Genomic DNA, 18,102 nt, shown 5'->3' with positions numbered 1-18,102 from the left:
ATGGAGTTTGGTCCATGGATATATCTAACCACTCTACCCTCACTCCTGCAATCCAGTCCCAAGTCTCGGATTGCCTCCTTGCTATATCCCCATGAATGGGGTTCCACCGTCTTAAACTTAATGTTTAAAACTAATTGATTAGACTAAAATTGTAAATAAATCCACATTACTGCCTTTTAAAATGCATATTTTAGTACATATTATTTTTTTCTCTTATGACACCAGTAAAATGTCTGCAGATATTTTTTTCATCATTTTCAGTCTTCTCCATTATTGCAGTTTTTGTGCATTTTTTTTTTTTTTTTGGTGTGTGAGGATCTAAAAATATAATTGCTCTACAATATATGTGAACATGTTTCATTGCACTGCCTGTTAGAGCTACTTTTTTGTTTTACTTGCCTTACAGAGACAGATAAAATCCCTGTGATGCGTGGCCAGTGGTTTATTGACGGAACCTGGCAGCCTCTGGACGAAGAAGAAAGTAATTTGATAGAACAGGAACATCTAAGCTGTTTTAGGGGTCAGCGGATGCAGGACACCTTTGATTTGGAAGTAGCAAAACCTGTAGACCATAAGGATGGTGAGATATTAATTTCCAAGTTGTGATTATTGTCACATTTTGTGTAAAAAAAGAACATGCAGTAACTGCAAAAATAGGTTTAAAAAAATTTAAAACGGGCAGAAATGTACGTTTACTCTACAGCACTCCCAAATTCTGCTGCACTGACAATGTATGGTAATAGCATTATTGTATGTATGCATAACCTTATTTATACAGTCCCAAGCGTATGCTGCACACTGGGTTATGCTGCTGTTGGCACAATGTATTTTTCCTATTTTTATTTCCTATAAAAATGGGTAATGTCTTTCTTGCCCTTAAAATCTGTTTTTTTGTTTTTTTAAATAAGTCTATTTTCAAAACAGTTCTGCATGTACTTATGGTCCAATTAAAGATATGATGAGCTAAACAAAATTAATGTTTCCCCCAGAGCACCCCACTATCTAAAAAAAAATTGATTTAAGGCATGTTTGGTGGAGTTCAATTACCATGTAATATGATTATCATTCTGGATTTTCATGTGACCGATTTGTAGTAAATTGATGGGTTTTGGTATAGCTATAGGTCTGCATTAGTTTAAGAACTTGGCAATATAGCCTGCAGGAAGGTGTTATATAAATATCACACTGCTGTGAAGCGCTATGTACATTAATGGACACACACACACACATATATACGCACGCACACCCCCACATACACCTAACTTGAACCCTAGTGAGTGAATGTGGCGATTAATTTACAGCTTCCAACTTTCTTTTGCTGGGGCTTTGCTTTCTGATTTTAAAGCAGCTTTTGGTTTCTTTGCATGTACATTGATCTGTAACATATACCACAATTAATCTGTAGCTTGTGAACTTTTTTTGTTGCTTCCTAATACCCAAAAACACTTGTTCTCAACATCTTTCCCATCACCAAAATGCAGAAGTCATATAGGCATAAGTAACCCAGCTTGCCAAATTATCCAGGTCAGGAACGGCCAACTCCAGTCCTCAAGGGCCACCAACAGGTCAAGCTTTAAGGATATCCCTGCTTCAGCACAGGTGGCTCAATCATTGACTGAGCCATTGATTTAACCACCTGTGCTGAAGCAGGGATATCCTTAAAACCTGACCTGTTGGTGACCTTTGAGGACTGGAGTTAACCACCCCTGTTCTAGGTGGTCTAATTTAACTCATTCAGTGCCGGGGGACCATACAAGGCAGCTACTGAAGGAGTTCATATCCAACTTCTTATTTAGTTTTGACTGCATCATTATCCATCTATTGTAGAATCATTCCAGACAGTACTTTATCTTAATTTGTACCATTGTTAGTTTTTGGTACATAAACAAATTGGCAGTGGGAAACACACAAAGGATAAATCCCATGGCTAATAATTAAATAAATATATATATATATAGATATAGATATATATATATATATATATATATATATATATATATATATATATATATATATATATATATATATATATATATATATATATATATATATATATATATGCAAATACAACTGTATGCTCATCTGCATGTCTTAGGCAGGTCTGCAACCCCGCCTTTCCCCATTATCACCCAGCATACAGCACTTCCACTGCAGCAAGGGATTCTGGGAAATGACATGCAAATGAGTACACAGTGTCACTTTTTGCCTCAATAACCATTTTTAACATGGTTCCCTATAGGCTTAAGCTATATATATATAATTTTTTTTTTTTTTTGACTTGAGATATCAAAACCGTGGAGGAAGGAACTTTGTACGCTCGAGCTATGAAAAAATTAACTGATGCAAAAAAAGTACCCCTGCCACACCTGAAGTATTGTAATTGTAAATGCATGTTTACTAATGAAGTTATTTCCATGATGACACATTGTTTAATTTACATTGAGATTATAAGAGAACTACAATTCAAAGCAAAAGTAAAGTTAATTGTCTTTACTTTGTTAGTAGTTATCTACCACCTTCCTCCCTTCTCCCTCCCTTTTCTGTTCAATTGGAGAGGATATAAGGAGAGCACAGAGGCTCCATGTGCTAAAAGAAAGCGTTGTGAAGGTACAGTAACTGTGTAGTTTTATCTCATTGTAGTTAACTTTCTGGCTTTTAGATTCTCAGTTGTAGTTCTCAAACTCCTACCTGTAGACTAATCTAGCTCTTGCAATGACTTCCTTGGCTTTGCCTGCTACACTTATTAACTCCAGAGGTTTTGGTAGTCTTCTGTCAATTATTATTCTTGCAAAATATCTGCTACGGCTTCTAGAGCAGTGTGGAAGGTCTTTCTAGAAGCGTTTTTGTGATATATATATATATATCTATTACAAAAACGCTTCCAGATAACTTTATTTGTATATGTAATATAGTATACAGATAACATTTCTGTAATATACATACGTGTGTGTGTGTATATATATGTATGTATATATATATATATATGTATATATGTGTATATATATATATATATATATATATGTGTATATATATATATATATGTGTGTATATATGTATATATATATATGTATACTGTGTATATATATATATATATATATATACTGTATATATATATATATATATATATATATATATATATGTATACTGTATGTATATATATATATATATATATATATATATATATATATATATATATATATATATATATATATATATATATATATATATATTACAGAAATGTTATCTGTATACTATATTACATATACAAATAAAGTTATCTGGAAATATATTATATTTTGATACATAACCAACTCTAAAACAAAGAAAAAGTGAGGGGACGGCTTACAAAACATGAGGGAGTGGTAACCACAATAATAAAACTTAAAACTAAAGACAAAAACAAAAGGTGATGTAAGCCCTGGCACTACATTCACAACCTGATGGTTTGTGGGTAGATTTTAGTTAACTTGGGTGGAACATACAAATATAGATCTGAAAGTATAAATACCACTATGTTGACGTTTTTTTTAAAGGAGCACTGACTTGCTTGCTCTCATATCAGGCGCTTGTATTGTTTTTCAAAGCACATGTATGTATAACCTTGTTCTGCCTACCTTGTCCATCTGATTCTATTTGGCAACATGTTATGTTTGCAAATGTCAAAACGTGGACCAGGGATCTCTTCACATTTATTCTGAGACTGGTGTATGTAATGTATTGGCTATTCCACAGCCTAAACGTCCCAAATTATGCTAATCCAATCTCCTATAGAGAGCAAAGACATTGGTTTCCAGAACACCTGAATGTAACACTTTGCTGCAAGAGGTGAAGAACTAGGGATAGCTTTATATAAAACCCACTGTGTTAACCCTATTTAACAGAACGATGAATCGCATCAGGTCATACTGACACTACAAGGTGTGATGTAGGAAGCATGACCAGCTGGGTCAGGGGTAGCATGAGGAGTCCCTCATATGCCCAGCATTTAGCTATACTGTATATACGAAACCAAATAGAGGGTATTAACCCACTCTCAATTCGCTGGTATTTTTTCCTGCACCTTTTTAGTTATTTCGATTAAATGTTTAAAATTACGTAGAGGTTCTTGAATGCTTAAACAGGGATCTAGTGTATGTTTTTTGGTTTAGTTAAATCACAAGTTTTATGTGCAACGATAAACAGATAATGCTCCGCGCTGGTGCTGTCCTAAAAGTAGTGTTGCACTGATGGAGTTGAAACTCTTGCAGCCGTCTGCCGGAGGAACTTAACACCCCCTAAAAGAAAGTGAGCTCCTTTACAGGAAGGTCACAAAACAAAGAAAGAAAATGCAGAAAGCGCACTGAGCAAACACAAATAGTCTTTATTTAAAGCAACCCCAAACTCAGAGGTTGCACACACAAACACATAATGTGAAACATATAGGACACAACTTAAAATGTCCAAGAGACACAGAACTCCAGTGCTATTAACAAACAAATATGACAATAAATTAAAAGTTTAACTTACAATTGCCCAAAAATGGGAGACAGCCTCAGGAAGCCTTGGTTCACACAGCCAGGGATAGTAGATGAAGGTGGTCCGGACCAACACTATACACCCGCACCGCAAGGAACCTCTGCCCCCCAAGATGTCTCTTTCTAACTCCATCAGATCCAAGTCGCAGCCTCATGTGACCTCTACTAGTTTCGCACGTAGTGCTTCATCAGTAGAGGTCACATGAGGCTGCGACTTATGTGCAGTTCAAATCTATGAAATGAAAGACGCCAAGTTGCATTAATACTTCATTTTAAAGTTATGACAAATGAAATTATACTTCTTGGTATATTTTGGTTTGTGTTTGATTTTCTGCTTATCTTCAGTAATGCAAACAGACCTAGAACTCGCTCTACCCTTTTTCACCCAAACTTTTTATTTATTTTCCTCTCCACTGTTATCCGCTTTTCTTTTTCATTCTCAGCTGATCACAGTTTAAAGTTAAGTCGTAGCCATGTGGATTGGCATAGTGTGGATGAAGTGTATCTGTACAGTGATGCAACAACTTCCAAAATAGCAAGGAGTGTTACACAGAAGCTGGGGTTTTCTAAAGGTAGTTTTACTTCTTCCATCCCTGACACTATTTTAGCATTCCGCTGATGTCCTTAAATATTTGTATTATATGTAATAGATTATGGCCCATATCTACTAAGCAGAGTGCTCTTCCTTGAGACACCTTACAGCTTGCACAAATAAATGAGCCATAAGGTGTCTCATAGCACAGCATTGCTGGGTAATTATGCGGCTAAGTGTTCATCTTCCTAATTAATGAAGATTTATGAAATTTGTTAAAGATATCGACTGTCTCTATTGTCATCACAGACTGTGATACTATTCAGTATAGTGGGAAGTGGAGTAATATAAAGGTAACAAGACATTTACTTTTATTCAAGTAAATGGAGGTTACTACATTATCTGTTGTTTGGCCTGCTTCCCACATGATTGAATACGTGCAGGGGCGGAACTTCTTACTGGTGGGCTCTGGTGCAAGTAAAAATCCTACCCCTGGGGCCCTGACTTGTGGAGGATGCAGCGCCTTTCGCGATGGAGGGAGCTCACTCAGGCGGTGACTAGAGGTTGGGCACGATTTTCAGTGGGGCCTAACTTTTTTGTTGGGACAGCCTGGGTGGGTTCCCTCTGCCGCCGGGTAAGCCCTGTACCACAAATAAAGCCCGGAGGGGAGGGGGGGGGAAGAGAGAGGGGGGGAGCCAGTAGAACTGTCAACTCATGACGTGGACCCCTGAAAGTTATGGGCCCTGATGCAGTTGAACCGGCAGTAGTTCCGTCACTGAATTGGTGGGCAATTGTAAAGCTCTGATACTGGGAGATTTGATTATGGTGCTGACGTGAAGCCACAATACAGAATCTTTTGTATATGCAGTATTACCATGGTAGATACAATTGCACTGCAGTGTGAGGGTAGCTATATAGATTTGCTAAAATAGCACTGAAAATGTCTGTATTTATCACTTCACCACTTACATCCATTCTGGTGCATATTGGTAAAGGTAGAGTATATGCAGACACAAACAGAATATAGTGTTAAAGAGCAGCCTTAATTTAACTGCTAATACTTAATCGTGCCACATGCGCAAGAAAAGTCAACTAAACATCACATAGTGGGAGGCCAATTGCAGGCACAGATTTTGTCATGGGTTAAGGCTCCCCACGGCCGAGTTTTCAAGCCTTGAACTTGGGCCCCCAGCTGACTTGAGCACGGCGATGTAGGGAGGTTGACAGTGGGGGGCGAGAGAATGGCATACTCATTTTTACTAAATCATTTGACGGGCATTGAGCTGGGCATGTCGTAGTGTTCTATAGATTGTATACAGTTAATGGGAAAATGTAATGGGAAAATGTAATGGAACCATGTACAAGCGTGTTTTATTCATTCTGAATTATCCGTGTATGTGACTCCAATGTTTTGCATAGTGAAGCTAAAAGCAAGAAATACATCCATCAAGCAACCACTGTACAAAATAGATTGCACTGAACATGAGTTTGGCTCAAAACTGGGATGTGTGTCTTGGATAGTTTGTTGATCTATGGAAGGTGTTTGCAATTGTATTGTTAAAGTATTTCTAAATACTGTATAGTGCGAGTATTTTACTATGCTCTCTTGCAGCTTCGAGCAGTGGAACAAGGCTTCACCGAGGCTATGTTGAAGAAGCTACTTATGAGGACAAGCCTGTGGATACTACTCATATTGTTTTTGTTGTCCATGGCATTGGGCAGAAAATGGACCAAGGAAGAATCATCAAAAATACAGCCATGTGAGTTTGTTTGTCTCAGTGTGGGTTTGGCGGGTGTAGATTTCAAATAAGATGCCTATTGCTTTGGAAATATTTTTAGTGACTTATAGAAATATTTGCTCCAAAGAATTAATTAGGGGTCTATGTATCAATGCAACTGTGGATTTAATCTGGATCACAAAAACGGCACCAGGTGTCAAAGAAAAAGATTGTATTACTTCCAATTGGTCTTTTTTTTTTCTCTATGCATTTGGTGCTGATAAGTCAGTCCATAAGGTGCTGATGTCAGAGATATATTTGAAATGAGGTGTTGTAATGAAGCGCACTGTATACATGTTCTTCGCAGCTAAAATATAGTTTCCTCTTGTGGCTTTTTTCTTTAATTTGGTAGACCATGAAGAATTCTTGTGATCTAGCATACTATTTTGAGATTAGTCTACTACTAGTATGATGGATGGATGGTGTATAGGAATCTGGTTTCCAAATCACATTTACTGAGACATGTATACAGTACAAAATAAAATTACTATCACGTGCTACAAGATACTGTAGCAGTTGGAAGTCATTTGAAAGTATGAAACTAGGATATGCTACTGCTAAGCTATCTTCACCTACATGGATTATTTACCTGACACTTCTTTTTATAATGCGTAGTGCTACATTTGTGAGTATTGTATACTTCAGATTTTAATACAATGTACGCAATTAAAAATATATATTTTCTAATTTAACACTTAAACACAGCTTTGACTCATGTTGATGGTTTGGTTTAAATGCATACTATTTAATAGATAAACAATGAGATCTTTGATTTAAAAACAAAGTGTCAGTATCGTGTTTCTAAAGGCACGAGTAGGCAGATCTCCTGGCACAAAATCAGCGTTCTTGATCCTTGTAGATTTGGTACTTTTACTAAACGCCCTGAAGAAATATTCTTGGCTATTGTATTAGAAATCCTCCCCAGGGAGGTCAGTACGCCGCACAGCCGTGGAACAAAAACTTCAGGAAAGGCTGATCAGTGATGCATGAAACTTTAATAGAACAAAGTGCAAACTGATCCTCCTGACGCGTTTCGGCCCGTCAGGCCTTTGTCACCTGTGCTGAAGCAGGGATATCCTTAAAACCTGACCTGTTGGGGGCCCTTAAGGACTGGAGATGGCCACCATGGATGCAGCGAATACAACTCCTGCCATACCAGGATCGGAAGATTGGAAGCCACAAGTTACTACAGACATTTTGGCTAAATATATAATGTTACAAGTACACTCTACAAGAGAAGATGACCCTTCTTTTAAAATGTAAATGTTCTAAATACTTTTCATTGATTTTAACTGATAATTGATCAAAGTGTTTTAAAAAATACATTATAATCGTACAAGAAATTTGTATCACATAGTGAAATTGTTAGACTATTCCTGGACACACAAAAGTACAGATTCTAAAGGTAAACTAAACTTGTTTTTAATTTCTTATTTGAGTGGTTTACACGGGTATATAATATCTGCATATACAAAGGACAGATCATACTGCGAGCTTGTGACCACATCACAGCGAATGTTGTGCTGTTACCACCTTTGTTTATGGTTTTATCCACATTTTGTCCATAAACTGGTTTCATTTTTAACTACAACAATTGACTGTTGTGGTCCAAATAATGTCTGTATTTGTAGAGAAACATGGGCACATTACAGATATGTGCAATTATATGAGCTTCTTGAGCAGCCTCCATATGTATTCTGATTTTTGCTAGCTATCAACGAGCATGGTGTTTGGCTCTAATGACCAAGCACAATTGACAGGTACCTTTTTGGGATTTAAAGGACAGCTAGTACAATCCTGTTCTTTTCCCGATGAAGAGATGATTTCAGAAGCATCACATGTTCACAGCTGCTTATCACTGTGGAGCCATATGCTTCCGGACAGACGGGACATGTCCTCTTTTTTTTTTCTTGGGCACCAATCCCGCAGTGGTGATGCTTTCCGTATTTTAATCGAATGAGCTATGCAGAAACGGCATAGTTTTGTGGATTTTTCCTAAATGTAAATGCAAAAATGTGTGCGTTACTTGTTCTGTTTGGAAAACCCATTTTTGCATTTTTCATCTAATCTGTAAGGTCTAATAAATGACACTTATTTCTTTGTGCTATTAGCATGTACATGACATTTTCAAACATTTCTCAGCAACGTGTGCAATTGGCAATATAATATGTACATTATTTGTATTAAAGGATGAGAGATACTGCAAGGAAAATAGAAGAAAAGCACTTTTCAAACGTTGCAACAGAGCATGTTGAGTTCTTTCCTGTGGAGTGGCGGTCAAAACTTGCTCTTGATGGAGGTACTTTTCCAAGTAACACATTTTTATCTTGTAGTCAAAGGAGTGCTAACTGATACATGGATGTTGCTAGGAGGAATATTTTGTACCCACAAGTCACTGAGCATTTCAGTGGTAGGAGAGCAAAGTGCACCGCATTGCATTACATGCTCTTCACCAATGAAGCTGTTGAAACATTTCAGAAGTACAGTATTAGAATTATTGAGATCCTTCTTTGAATGAAATCCATATATTTTATTCTGGTATATAGGCAAATGTAAACGGAAACAAGGCTAGTGCCGATAAAAATAAAATGTTACCTTTGTGACATGGGTAATTAATAAATATATATTTTATTTTGCCCTCTAGCCCTGAAGTTCTTTTTTTGGCCGTGCACTGCCATTTCATTGCAAATTTTTCTATTCTAAAAAAAACAAATGCAATATTGATCATTGGGGTCCTATGGTGTTGGAGCTTTAAACATTTATCCTTCAAACCACTGTTGCATATTGTTTAAAAAAAAAAAAAAAAAACACTATATAATCCATAACCTAATGCATTGGATACTAAAGTCCAATCGGTAAATTGTGTGTTGAAAGCTCACATTGCCTGAACTAATGACCCAGGTTTATGTAGCAGACAACATGCATATACGTAAAGCTATAAAATGTATTAACTGACACTGGCATTGTTGACTCCAACCAATATTCTATTCTACAATGTAAGTTTAGCACTTGATAGATGTGATTTTAACTTTACTATTCTTGTTTTTAATTGTTTTATTTCTACAGACACTGTTGATTCTATTACCCCAGATAAAGTACGCGGTTTAAGGGATATGCTGAACAGCAGTGCAATGGACATAATGTACTATACCAGTCCTCTGTACAGAGATGAAGTAAGTGAGATATGATTTGCACTGGACTAAAGCAGTGTGCCAAAAGTATGAATGCAATACAAGGGAATGTTATTTAATTTGTTTTTTATGTTACTATGTGTAAGGGTCTGGGCGATTCCCACTCATAAAAAATAATAATAATAATAATACTTTCCGACTTCTGACTATTTTATGACTTCATGGAACACTTGAGTTCATTCATTGGGGAGAAAGTTCTGACTTTTTTTTGTGTGTGAATTTTTTAACTTTGTTTTGGAGAATCTTTATAATGGCAAGAAGCCTGCTTATTTGTGGATGCTGTTTCCTGTCCTATCTTCTTGACGGCATCCTTGGTGATCTTTCTCAGCATGATTCTGTCTGCTGGAGGTAGACCGCTATGGTTTGGGTTGGCATGTACACATAAAAGAACAAAGAACAATGTTTTCTTCTGCGTAGACTTGGTTTTACTCTTGCAGTGATGTATAAACAAGAACTGGTTATACCTAATAGTTGTAAAATATGGTTACTGAAACATTACAGAGTTTTTCCGTGACTTATTATTTCACTACTGTTCTGTTTTTATTATCTCTGCTGGAGTTTTCCTTTGTAGAGGAGTATGTTTGTATTTTATTAGTTCACTCTCATTCAAATTAGCAGTCAATCACAAAGTGCACTCATATTGTAGCTCTTGCTAGTGTTGCCAAATTCTTACCACCATTGGGCCAACCCACTGGCAAACTGGAAGTATTTAATTCAGCTTGAGGCTTTCCTGGTTTGTTCTAATACTAGTACAGTACAATTATGCATCGCTGAATTATATTAAACTAAAGCCTATGTATTGTAGGGTCTAATAAAACATGGTATGCTGTCTATGAGATATCTATATATCCATAAATCTCACTGACAGCATGCGTATCCATGCTGTACAAGATGTCTGCAATTCATTATATCACCAGTATGATGTCACGTGCCCGATATACAGCGTACCAGCTGCAATACCCAGTGGCTGGCGGATAGGAGGAGATGCGAGAGGAAGGAGACTTGGTTGTTATAGGTGGGGGTGAGGGTGGACAAGAAAGAGCAGGGTCCAGACAGGCTTGGGGGCTGAGGGGGTATGTAGGGGTCACACAGTTGATCGGGAAGATATAGTGGGTGATGGAGAGGTGCAGGGGGCACACGGACGATGGGCAGTAGTGATGTAGGTGGCACATGGTTGAATGTTTAATTACCTTTAAGATCTGCCATATCGGCGTATGTTACACCGGGGACAACTAGGTTTTTTAATTTTTTTTTCACTGCCTCACTGCCTTAATTTTTTTTATTTGTTTCATTAGTGCTTAGTGAATCTAGTGTAGTGTAATTGAACCATTTCAGTACAAAGCAGGCGCTGAAGACACAAGGGATTCGTTGTTATATCTATCTTTGGATCCATGTTTGTTAAAAGTGATATATCAAAAGTATATGCAGAAAGAGGGACCTACTTTAATTCAACGTTTCACTAGTTTGTTCTTGGCCCTTTCTTAGGATCTTTAGTCAAGAAATGCCAAATGACAGCCAAGGGCCGTTTCTATAACTTTCCATCCTTCAGTTGATTTAACCCAACAAGTGATACTTTATGGAATTACATAGTAATTTACTGTTTTAAGATGTTACTGTAAACTGACATGCTCTATATCAGGGGTGCGCCCCCCTGCCTGCTCCCCCTCCCCTGCTTGCGCGCCCCACAACCTCTTACCTTTTCTTTGACAGCGTAGTTTGACGCTACGACATCATGCAACGTCGCGTTGCCATGGCAACACGTTGTCCTTTGACTCCACCTTGTCATGGTGACACGTCACCAGACGCCGACGGAGAAAAGTTAAGAGATATACAGAGGCCTTGTGCGCTCCCCCGGCATTTAATTTAAATGTTGAGGAAGAGCGCAGAGCCTCTGTAAGTGCCGCACCCCGTCCCCCCAGTAAATTTCACCCCCCCCCCCCCCCACACGCACCCCTGCTCTACATCATCGGATTTTCGGTTTTGCGTTAGCTAAAAAATATCTGATATAGACAGGGTCACGTACGGCACACCTGTGAGCACGTGACCTGCATGCGGGACAAGGGTTAATACACAGCTCGCAAGCTCTCCCACTTTTCACCTTCACAAAGGTCCCTCAAATGAACAATATCTCCCTTAAATCCGTCCCTATATACCATCTGTCACGAACAGCACACAAGTTGGCATGTGACTTAGATGTGCAACCAGTGTTAATACACACGGCTACTCTACTCTAGCCAACTCCGCTTTCTCCTCCACAAGGAACTTTGAATGAGTTAATATTAACCCCTTACTCGATTGTAATCATATTTATACTCTGCAACCACCCGATAAATTATGCAAACAAAAAAATATTTGCCAGGGTCTCGGGTCCCTGTTTATTAAAGAAAAAAACTATGTACTTAACACACACATATGTTGTATCAAAATGTGCCCGAAAATTTAAATATGCTCTCCAGAGCGTGCAAACGTTCCTTCAGAGCCCAAAGCATCACTTATGTTTTAAGATATAAAAATATACAGTGCTTAGTTTACAGAAAAAGGATTACAAGAACATACAATTACAGTAAATGCAGCACTGTTTTTTAAAATAACAGGATAAAACATAAAATATAAATCCCTATACAGTACATTAACCTGACGTGTGGTTTCTCCCAGACAAGTCACTGGCGTAGTATTTATGAGAAATCACGTGTTTGGTCCAAAACACACCCCTGTTGAAATCTGACTTTCAAAATCCCTTACTCAGATTTACGTCCCCTTTTTTCCCCCCATTGAAACAACATAAGCCCACTCCTGTCGTAAAATCAGCTGTGAGATTGACAGTTTTATGACAGAGTAACAAAAACTGCTACTAACGATGTTTAGATTTTGCCTCAGTATATAACCGCACTCGTAACTTCCCACCTCTAATACTGAGATACACGTGAGTCACATCAATAGATTCAAGTGGTCATTACTAATGCAACGAGACTGTTTTAATCCTAAATAATTTGAGTGACAAATGGATATCTGTCCTTTTTAGTACCTGCTAGACCTCATGTGTCTAATCATTATATTCCACTCTTTGCTACATTTACACACATGTAACTGTTGGCAGGTACAGCAGATTACATGACATGATATTCTCATTTTTATTGAAGTTCTCCAATTAAAGCATATCCTGTGTCATTTCTCTCTGGAATGCACCAGTAATTACTCACAACCATTTAGCTTTCTTTGAGGCTAACATCCGTAGTCTCTGCTTATCGTTTAGGACCTTCTAAACAACCTGTATCTCCCTTTTAGTGGATATCTGTGATAGCCTATCCCCTCCCCCCCCCCCCCCCCCCAATTAAGTCCTCTTTGAAGATCCCGGATCCGGAAAGGTCTTCATAAACCCAATATTTTGTATTTTCAAACACAATTTGTACCGTCATTAACGCCTGAAGCATCAAATGGATTACAATACATAATATCTCATGATATTATCATGATAGACAACAATGAACAGGTGGTAGGATTAGCTAAATATGGTCACTACAGATGGTCTTTATAAACAATAAGTCAACTTTGTCGTACACTATTCTCTCAAAAGTAAGCTGTGGCCTTCAAAAATGCAAAAAGGGTCTTAATAAGCAAGGATCAACGTTTCGGGTCACACGATCCGAAATGACTTTCTTCTTGTTATCTGTGCTTTTGTATCTTTACTGGACTGTTGCTGCTGTGCAGCTGTGACATTTCTCCAAGTACTGCTAGTGCACCTATTTTGGCTAACACACTATTCTCTCAGCAGAACAGTTATGTTAAAATAAGTCGGCCATTAATCAAAGCGAAGCAATCATTTTGAAGTAGACAGCGAGGTCTGTCCATGAACTTCTAGAAAGCTGTTTCTTAGACAAATACAGTATTGTGAATTCTTAGACATTGAGTCACAATAATCTGATCCCTCATGAGTCACACAGGCCACTGGATAAAATATCACTTGCTCCCACTATTCGAATGATGTCCTATGTCACATACTTATATACAGTTAAGTTTTGTTATTGGTTTGCATCATACAAACTCATCTATAGCATTTATTTTGTTTAACCCTTTGAGTCCCTGTGCGCCAGAGGATAGGTCATATGATCACTTCCATCACTGATGACGGAGTGGAAAGGGGATGATTCTGCCATTCGTTTAGATTGCGTCCTGTGAATCTGCCCTAGCAAAACCAGCAGCATTTTTTCAAGCAGCTGCTAAATCATAGTGCATATGAAGCAGGGGCTTAAAGGGATTAAGTCCAAGAAACTCTATGGAACCCCAATGAACAATAAGGCTTTACTTCTTTTTATACTAGCTTTGTCTGTGGCAACAATATAGGTCAGTCGGGAAATATAACTTTATATGTTGCACTTTTGTGTGAGTGTGAGTGTGTGTGTGTGTGTGTGTGTGTGTGTGTGTGTGTGTGTGTGTGTGTAGACGAAACAAGATCTGGAGGTTAGGCAACTCACTTCACCTGTTTTCAACTATGCAGTGCCACGTAGCAACATATATTACAGTTGCACACACAATAAGCATCAGTGTAAGGCCGCGCTTATAGTGTTGGCGACGGTGACGCGACCGATGACGTCACTGTCGCCACCCGCGATAGTTGTAATTTGTTTTTTAGCGACGGTCGCCAGTGACGTCACTAAAGGGGGCGGGCCGCGCAATTTGATTGGTTTAGAGACAGTCACATGTGGCGACTCTAAAAAATCAAATAGACCCGGCTACCAATTTTCCAGACGCTCCGTCGCACTTACTATAAACGCTGGCAACTGAGTCAATTGTTTTGTTTTCGAGCGCCTTCGTAAGGCACTATAAGCGCAGCCTAAGGCTGTGGTCATGGTGAGGAAGTGCCTTTTAGCTGCAGTGATTTGGGAGATTTGGGGGATTGGGAGGCGTGTCGGATGTGTGACGTCATGGAGCTGGTTCGCCCTCATTGGGCAAACCGCTCACGTGACCCGGCCGTCACGGTACAGAATCAAATGTATTAGATTCTTCGAACGGCGTGCGCCCCATCATGCTGGCGCTTGCACACACCGTCTATGGCCGCGATAATTTGTATTAAGGCATTTTGATCGCGTCACGCGCGGTAGCGCGAACCATGGACGTGGCCTACGTACTTGTGGCAGTGGTCACAATGTTAACAGGGAGTTCTCTCAATGCCGGTGGACCTTCCTGTGATGCAGCACGGCAGAAGTCGGGAAACCAAAAAGGTGGCTGCTAATATCCACAAAATTAATGTATGTAGAACCCCGATAAAACCTCCCAAATAAAAGGTTTAGGACCGGTTTGCTTATTTTACTAGGCCTTTGCTTCATTTAAAAAAAAATAAACAAAACAAAAAAACATTTGCTTCATAAATTAGGTTGGCATCTATTTAACAGCTTTTAAAATGTTGGTCTGAAATCTTACTGCAGATTGCACAACAGTAAATACTGTGAAGTAGACTATACAGACTGGTACCTGAGCAAACTGTCCTGCAGTAATGGCAGAGCTACAGTCTTCACTCTGTGCCCAGGACATACTTGAAAACGAGACGTAACTCTCAATATTTTGTAAATAGAGCAGTGCCCATTGGTTTCACTGCTTAGAACACAAACATATATTATTTTGTTGATGACTGACAAGTGTTACCGTATCTTTGAGCGATTGCTAAACTTACATTTTTGCGTGCACTCCCTCTATATTGTTTTATTAAACTGTATTATGTTACGGAGGGTGCACTTCTACTTTTTCTTGTTTTTTTTTAAATATATTTGGGGATAATGAGTAATGTCTGACAGTGTAAGTGCAACTTTGGGGTATCCATTCATTATGCAGTACTACAACAGCCTTTTATTTTTAAGTGCATTAGAAAAATGAATTGCATTAAGTGCATTTAAATATCATTTTACAGATGAGTCACAATTTCTGTGTGGCACAGGGAAGTTTTTGCAGTGTCGTTTAGGCAGCCCCACTGAAGACTGCTCTCTACTTCACTCAAGACTATCAATCATTTGCGTTATATGGCAGGCTTAAAATACACTGTACTGGGATACCGATACTCGTTAATAAGACATTGCCTTGTACTTGTCTAACAGAAGAACAAATATTCCTAACGAGGTTTATCCGCTCAGTATGCTTATTGTGCTGGTACTTGCAATGAGCTTCAATAGTGTTGCAAAATCTCTAGATGCCATAATTAGATGAAAGGCCCTAAAATCCTGCAAGAGTTCTTTCCTAATGAAACAGCAGGCATTCAACACGTTTCACACTCCTATTTGTGCAGGGCTGTAAAGGTTACAGTAGCAGATGCTTTGTTCTTTGAGCTCCATTCTCCTGTCTGAATTGCTTCAGTACTGAAATATTTGCCTTTACTTAGCTCCTGAAAGGCCTTATAGGTAAAAATGTTTTACACGGCGTGTTTCTCTCATACTTGCCATAGTGTTGTTTGGAATGTGGCTGTGTCACATTTTGAAAGCTTTATATTTGTCTTTCAATATTACAAGTGTCAAACTTACTTGAAAATATAAATTTCATAAGGAAATGTGTTCACTTGCACCACAGCTTGTGAAGTGTGTGTAGCTGGGTAGGTAGGGGGTCTAATTGTTTTATCAACTTATCGAATAATGGAAAACAGGTTAGTACAATTAATACACAAACTTTGCTTAGTATTAGGTACTCGGGTGGCAGAGCACATAAAAGTGGTGAACAAAAATAGAGAGAGAAAAAAACTTGGGGAGCAGCCTTAATTTTTGCAGCCACAAGTTATGAGAACAGGTGTGGGCAATCAAGGAAAGGCTCCCTCCCCTCACCCCCTCTCGCCTCGCTCCTGCTGCTGTCTCCGGCTGTTCTCCGCTCGTGCCTCGCTTCCGGTCACAGTGACAGGTCTGTCCGCACTGTGCTGCAGAGCCTGCAAGAGCAGGGGTGCAACTCTGCCACCAGCATTAAACTTTTAGGTACTCGTCTCCCAGGTTTTTTGCACCCCTAGCGCATGTTATGTAAAAAGGTGCATACACATGCAAATAAAGTAAGAGACAATGTTGTGATTTTATTAGACATTCAGCCAGTTGGGGTACTGAGGTTTTCCTATTTATGCAAGTTTGCCAGAAACATTTTCAAAGAAATGTAGCCACTCGACATTTTAGCCATTTCAATATTTCTTTAGGAAAGACTTTTGTATAGGATCCTGAGTAAATAAGCTGATATGGCCAGTGAATAGGAAGATATGACTCACTCTGCATTTTGCCTTTGGAATTAGAAAGCAAGAAGTTGTTCTTGTCGGTCAGTGAGTTCTAATTAAGCTTTTACTAGCAAAGATATTCCTGGAGCAATGTGGAAGCATTGAGAGGGTGTGATAACATTTTAAAGCGGTATTCCCCTCACCAACAGCATTTTTTTTAGCACTTCTAGATGTGGAGCGTCCTGTGGAGTTCAACTACATGCTCCTGGGACCCCCTTCCCCCAGTTGCCAAGCAGTAAGATTTTATTTCATTAAACAAAAACTCCAAATGGCTGTGGGGTCACCAATAGAAAACCACAACATCATCTCCCAATGACGTGTTTCTCCATTTGTCTGGCTGGTAAGTGTTCGTGCCCATGAGATTTAAATTCTAATTGCCCTACATACAGGGGGTCCTCGTGCTCAGAGCAGCTTCCTCGAAACATGAACCCTTGAGCCAAATCTAAACACTGTACTGCAACATGTACCCTGTGAAGCCAAATGACCTAATAATTATGCTAAGAGAGCTTGCCCCACCTACATTAAGTCTCTCTCAGATGAGCAGTCTCCAGGTCAGATGAATACGTTTTCTCATGGCTAACATCTACAGTCTTGGAGTTGTGAGGCTGTCGGATTGGAAGCTAAGTACATATTTCATAAGATCCCCTTCTGCAGACTGATATACAAGACACCTATCACTCTGGCAACAATCTTCATAAGAAGAAACAGAGGCCACAGAAATGTCAATGTAGAAATTGTGGATAAACACATTAAAGGTATGAGAAAAGCTATGGACATTGAGGATGTTAAACAAGATCCCAATACCGTGGTTATGGTATTTTTTTTTTCCCCTCAAAAAACAGTGTTTTTCCTGTCTACC

General features: G+C 38.7%; 2 protein-coding genes across 6 annotated transcripts in view; both read left to right on the top strand.

Annotated features, from left to right (window-relative positions):
* LOC142503114 (galectin-3-like) overlaps positions 1-18,102 on the top strand; it is a 506,920-nt gene that overhangs the window by 229,853 nt on the left and 258,965 nt on the right. The gene's annotated exons all lie outside the window — the stretch shown is intronic.
* The window catches only part of DDHD1 (DDHD domain containing 1), a 56,499-nt gene that overhangs the window by 11,535 nt on the left and 26,862 nt on the right, over positions 1-18,102 (top strand). For 2 of the 5 annotated variants that reach the window (XM_075615122.1, XM_075615120.1), the window contains exons 2-7: positions 407-580; positions 2,503-2,607; positions 4,958-5,086; positions 6,659-6,806; positions 9,014-9,123; positions 9,891-9,997. In XM_075615122.1, coding sequence (XP_075471237.1) covers positions 407-580; positions 2,503-2,607; positions 4,958-5,086; positions 6,659-6,806; positions 9,014-9,123; positions 9,891-9,997 — 773 coding nt within the window. The remainder of the gene's footprint in view (positions 1-406; positions 581-2,502; positions 2,608-4,957; positions 5,087-6,658; positions 6,807-9,013; positions 9,124-9,890; positions 9,998-18,102) is intronic. The other 3 variants (XM_075615121.1, XM_075615123.1, XM_075615124.1) reach the window with 3 other exon arrangements.

This window comes from Ascaphus truei, chromosome 9 (assembly GCF_040206685.1).
Source record: "Ascaphus truei isolate aAscTru1 chromosome 9, aAscTru1.hap1, whole genome shotgun sequence".
In the NCBI taxonomy this organism is placed as follows: Eukaryota; Metazoa; Chordata; class Amphibia; order Anura; family Ascaphidae; genus Ascaphus; species Ascaphus truei.
The sequence above is the reverse complement of the archived record's forward strand: the minus strand, read 5'-3'. Positions and strand labels throughout refer to the sequence as shown.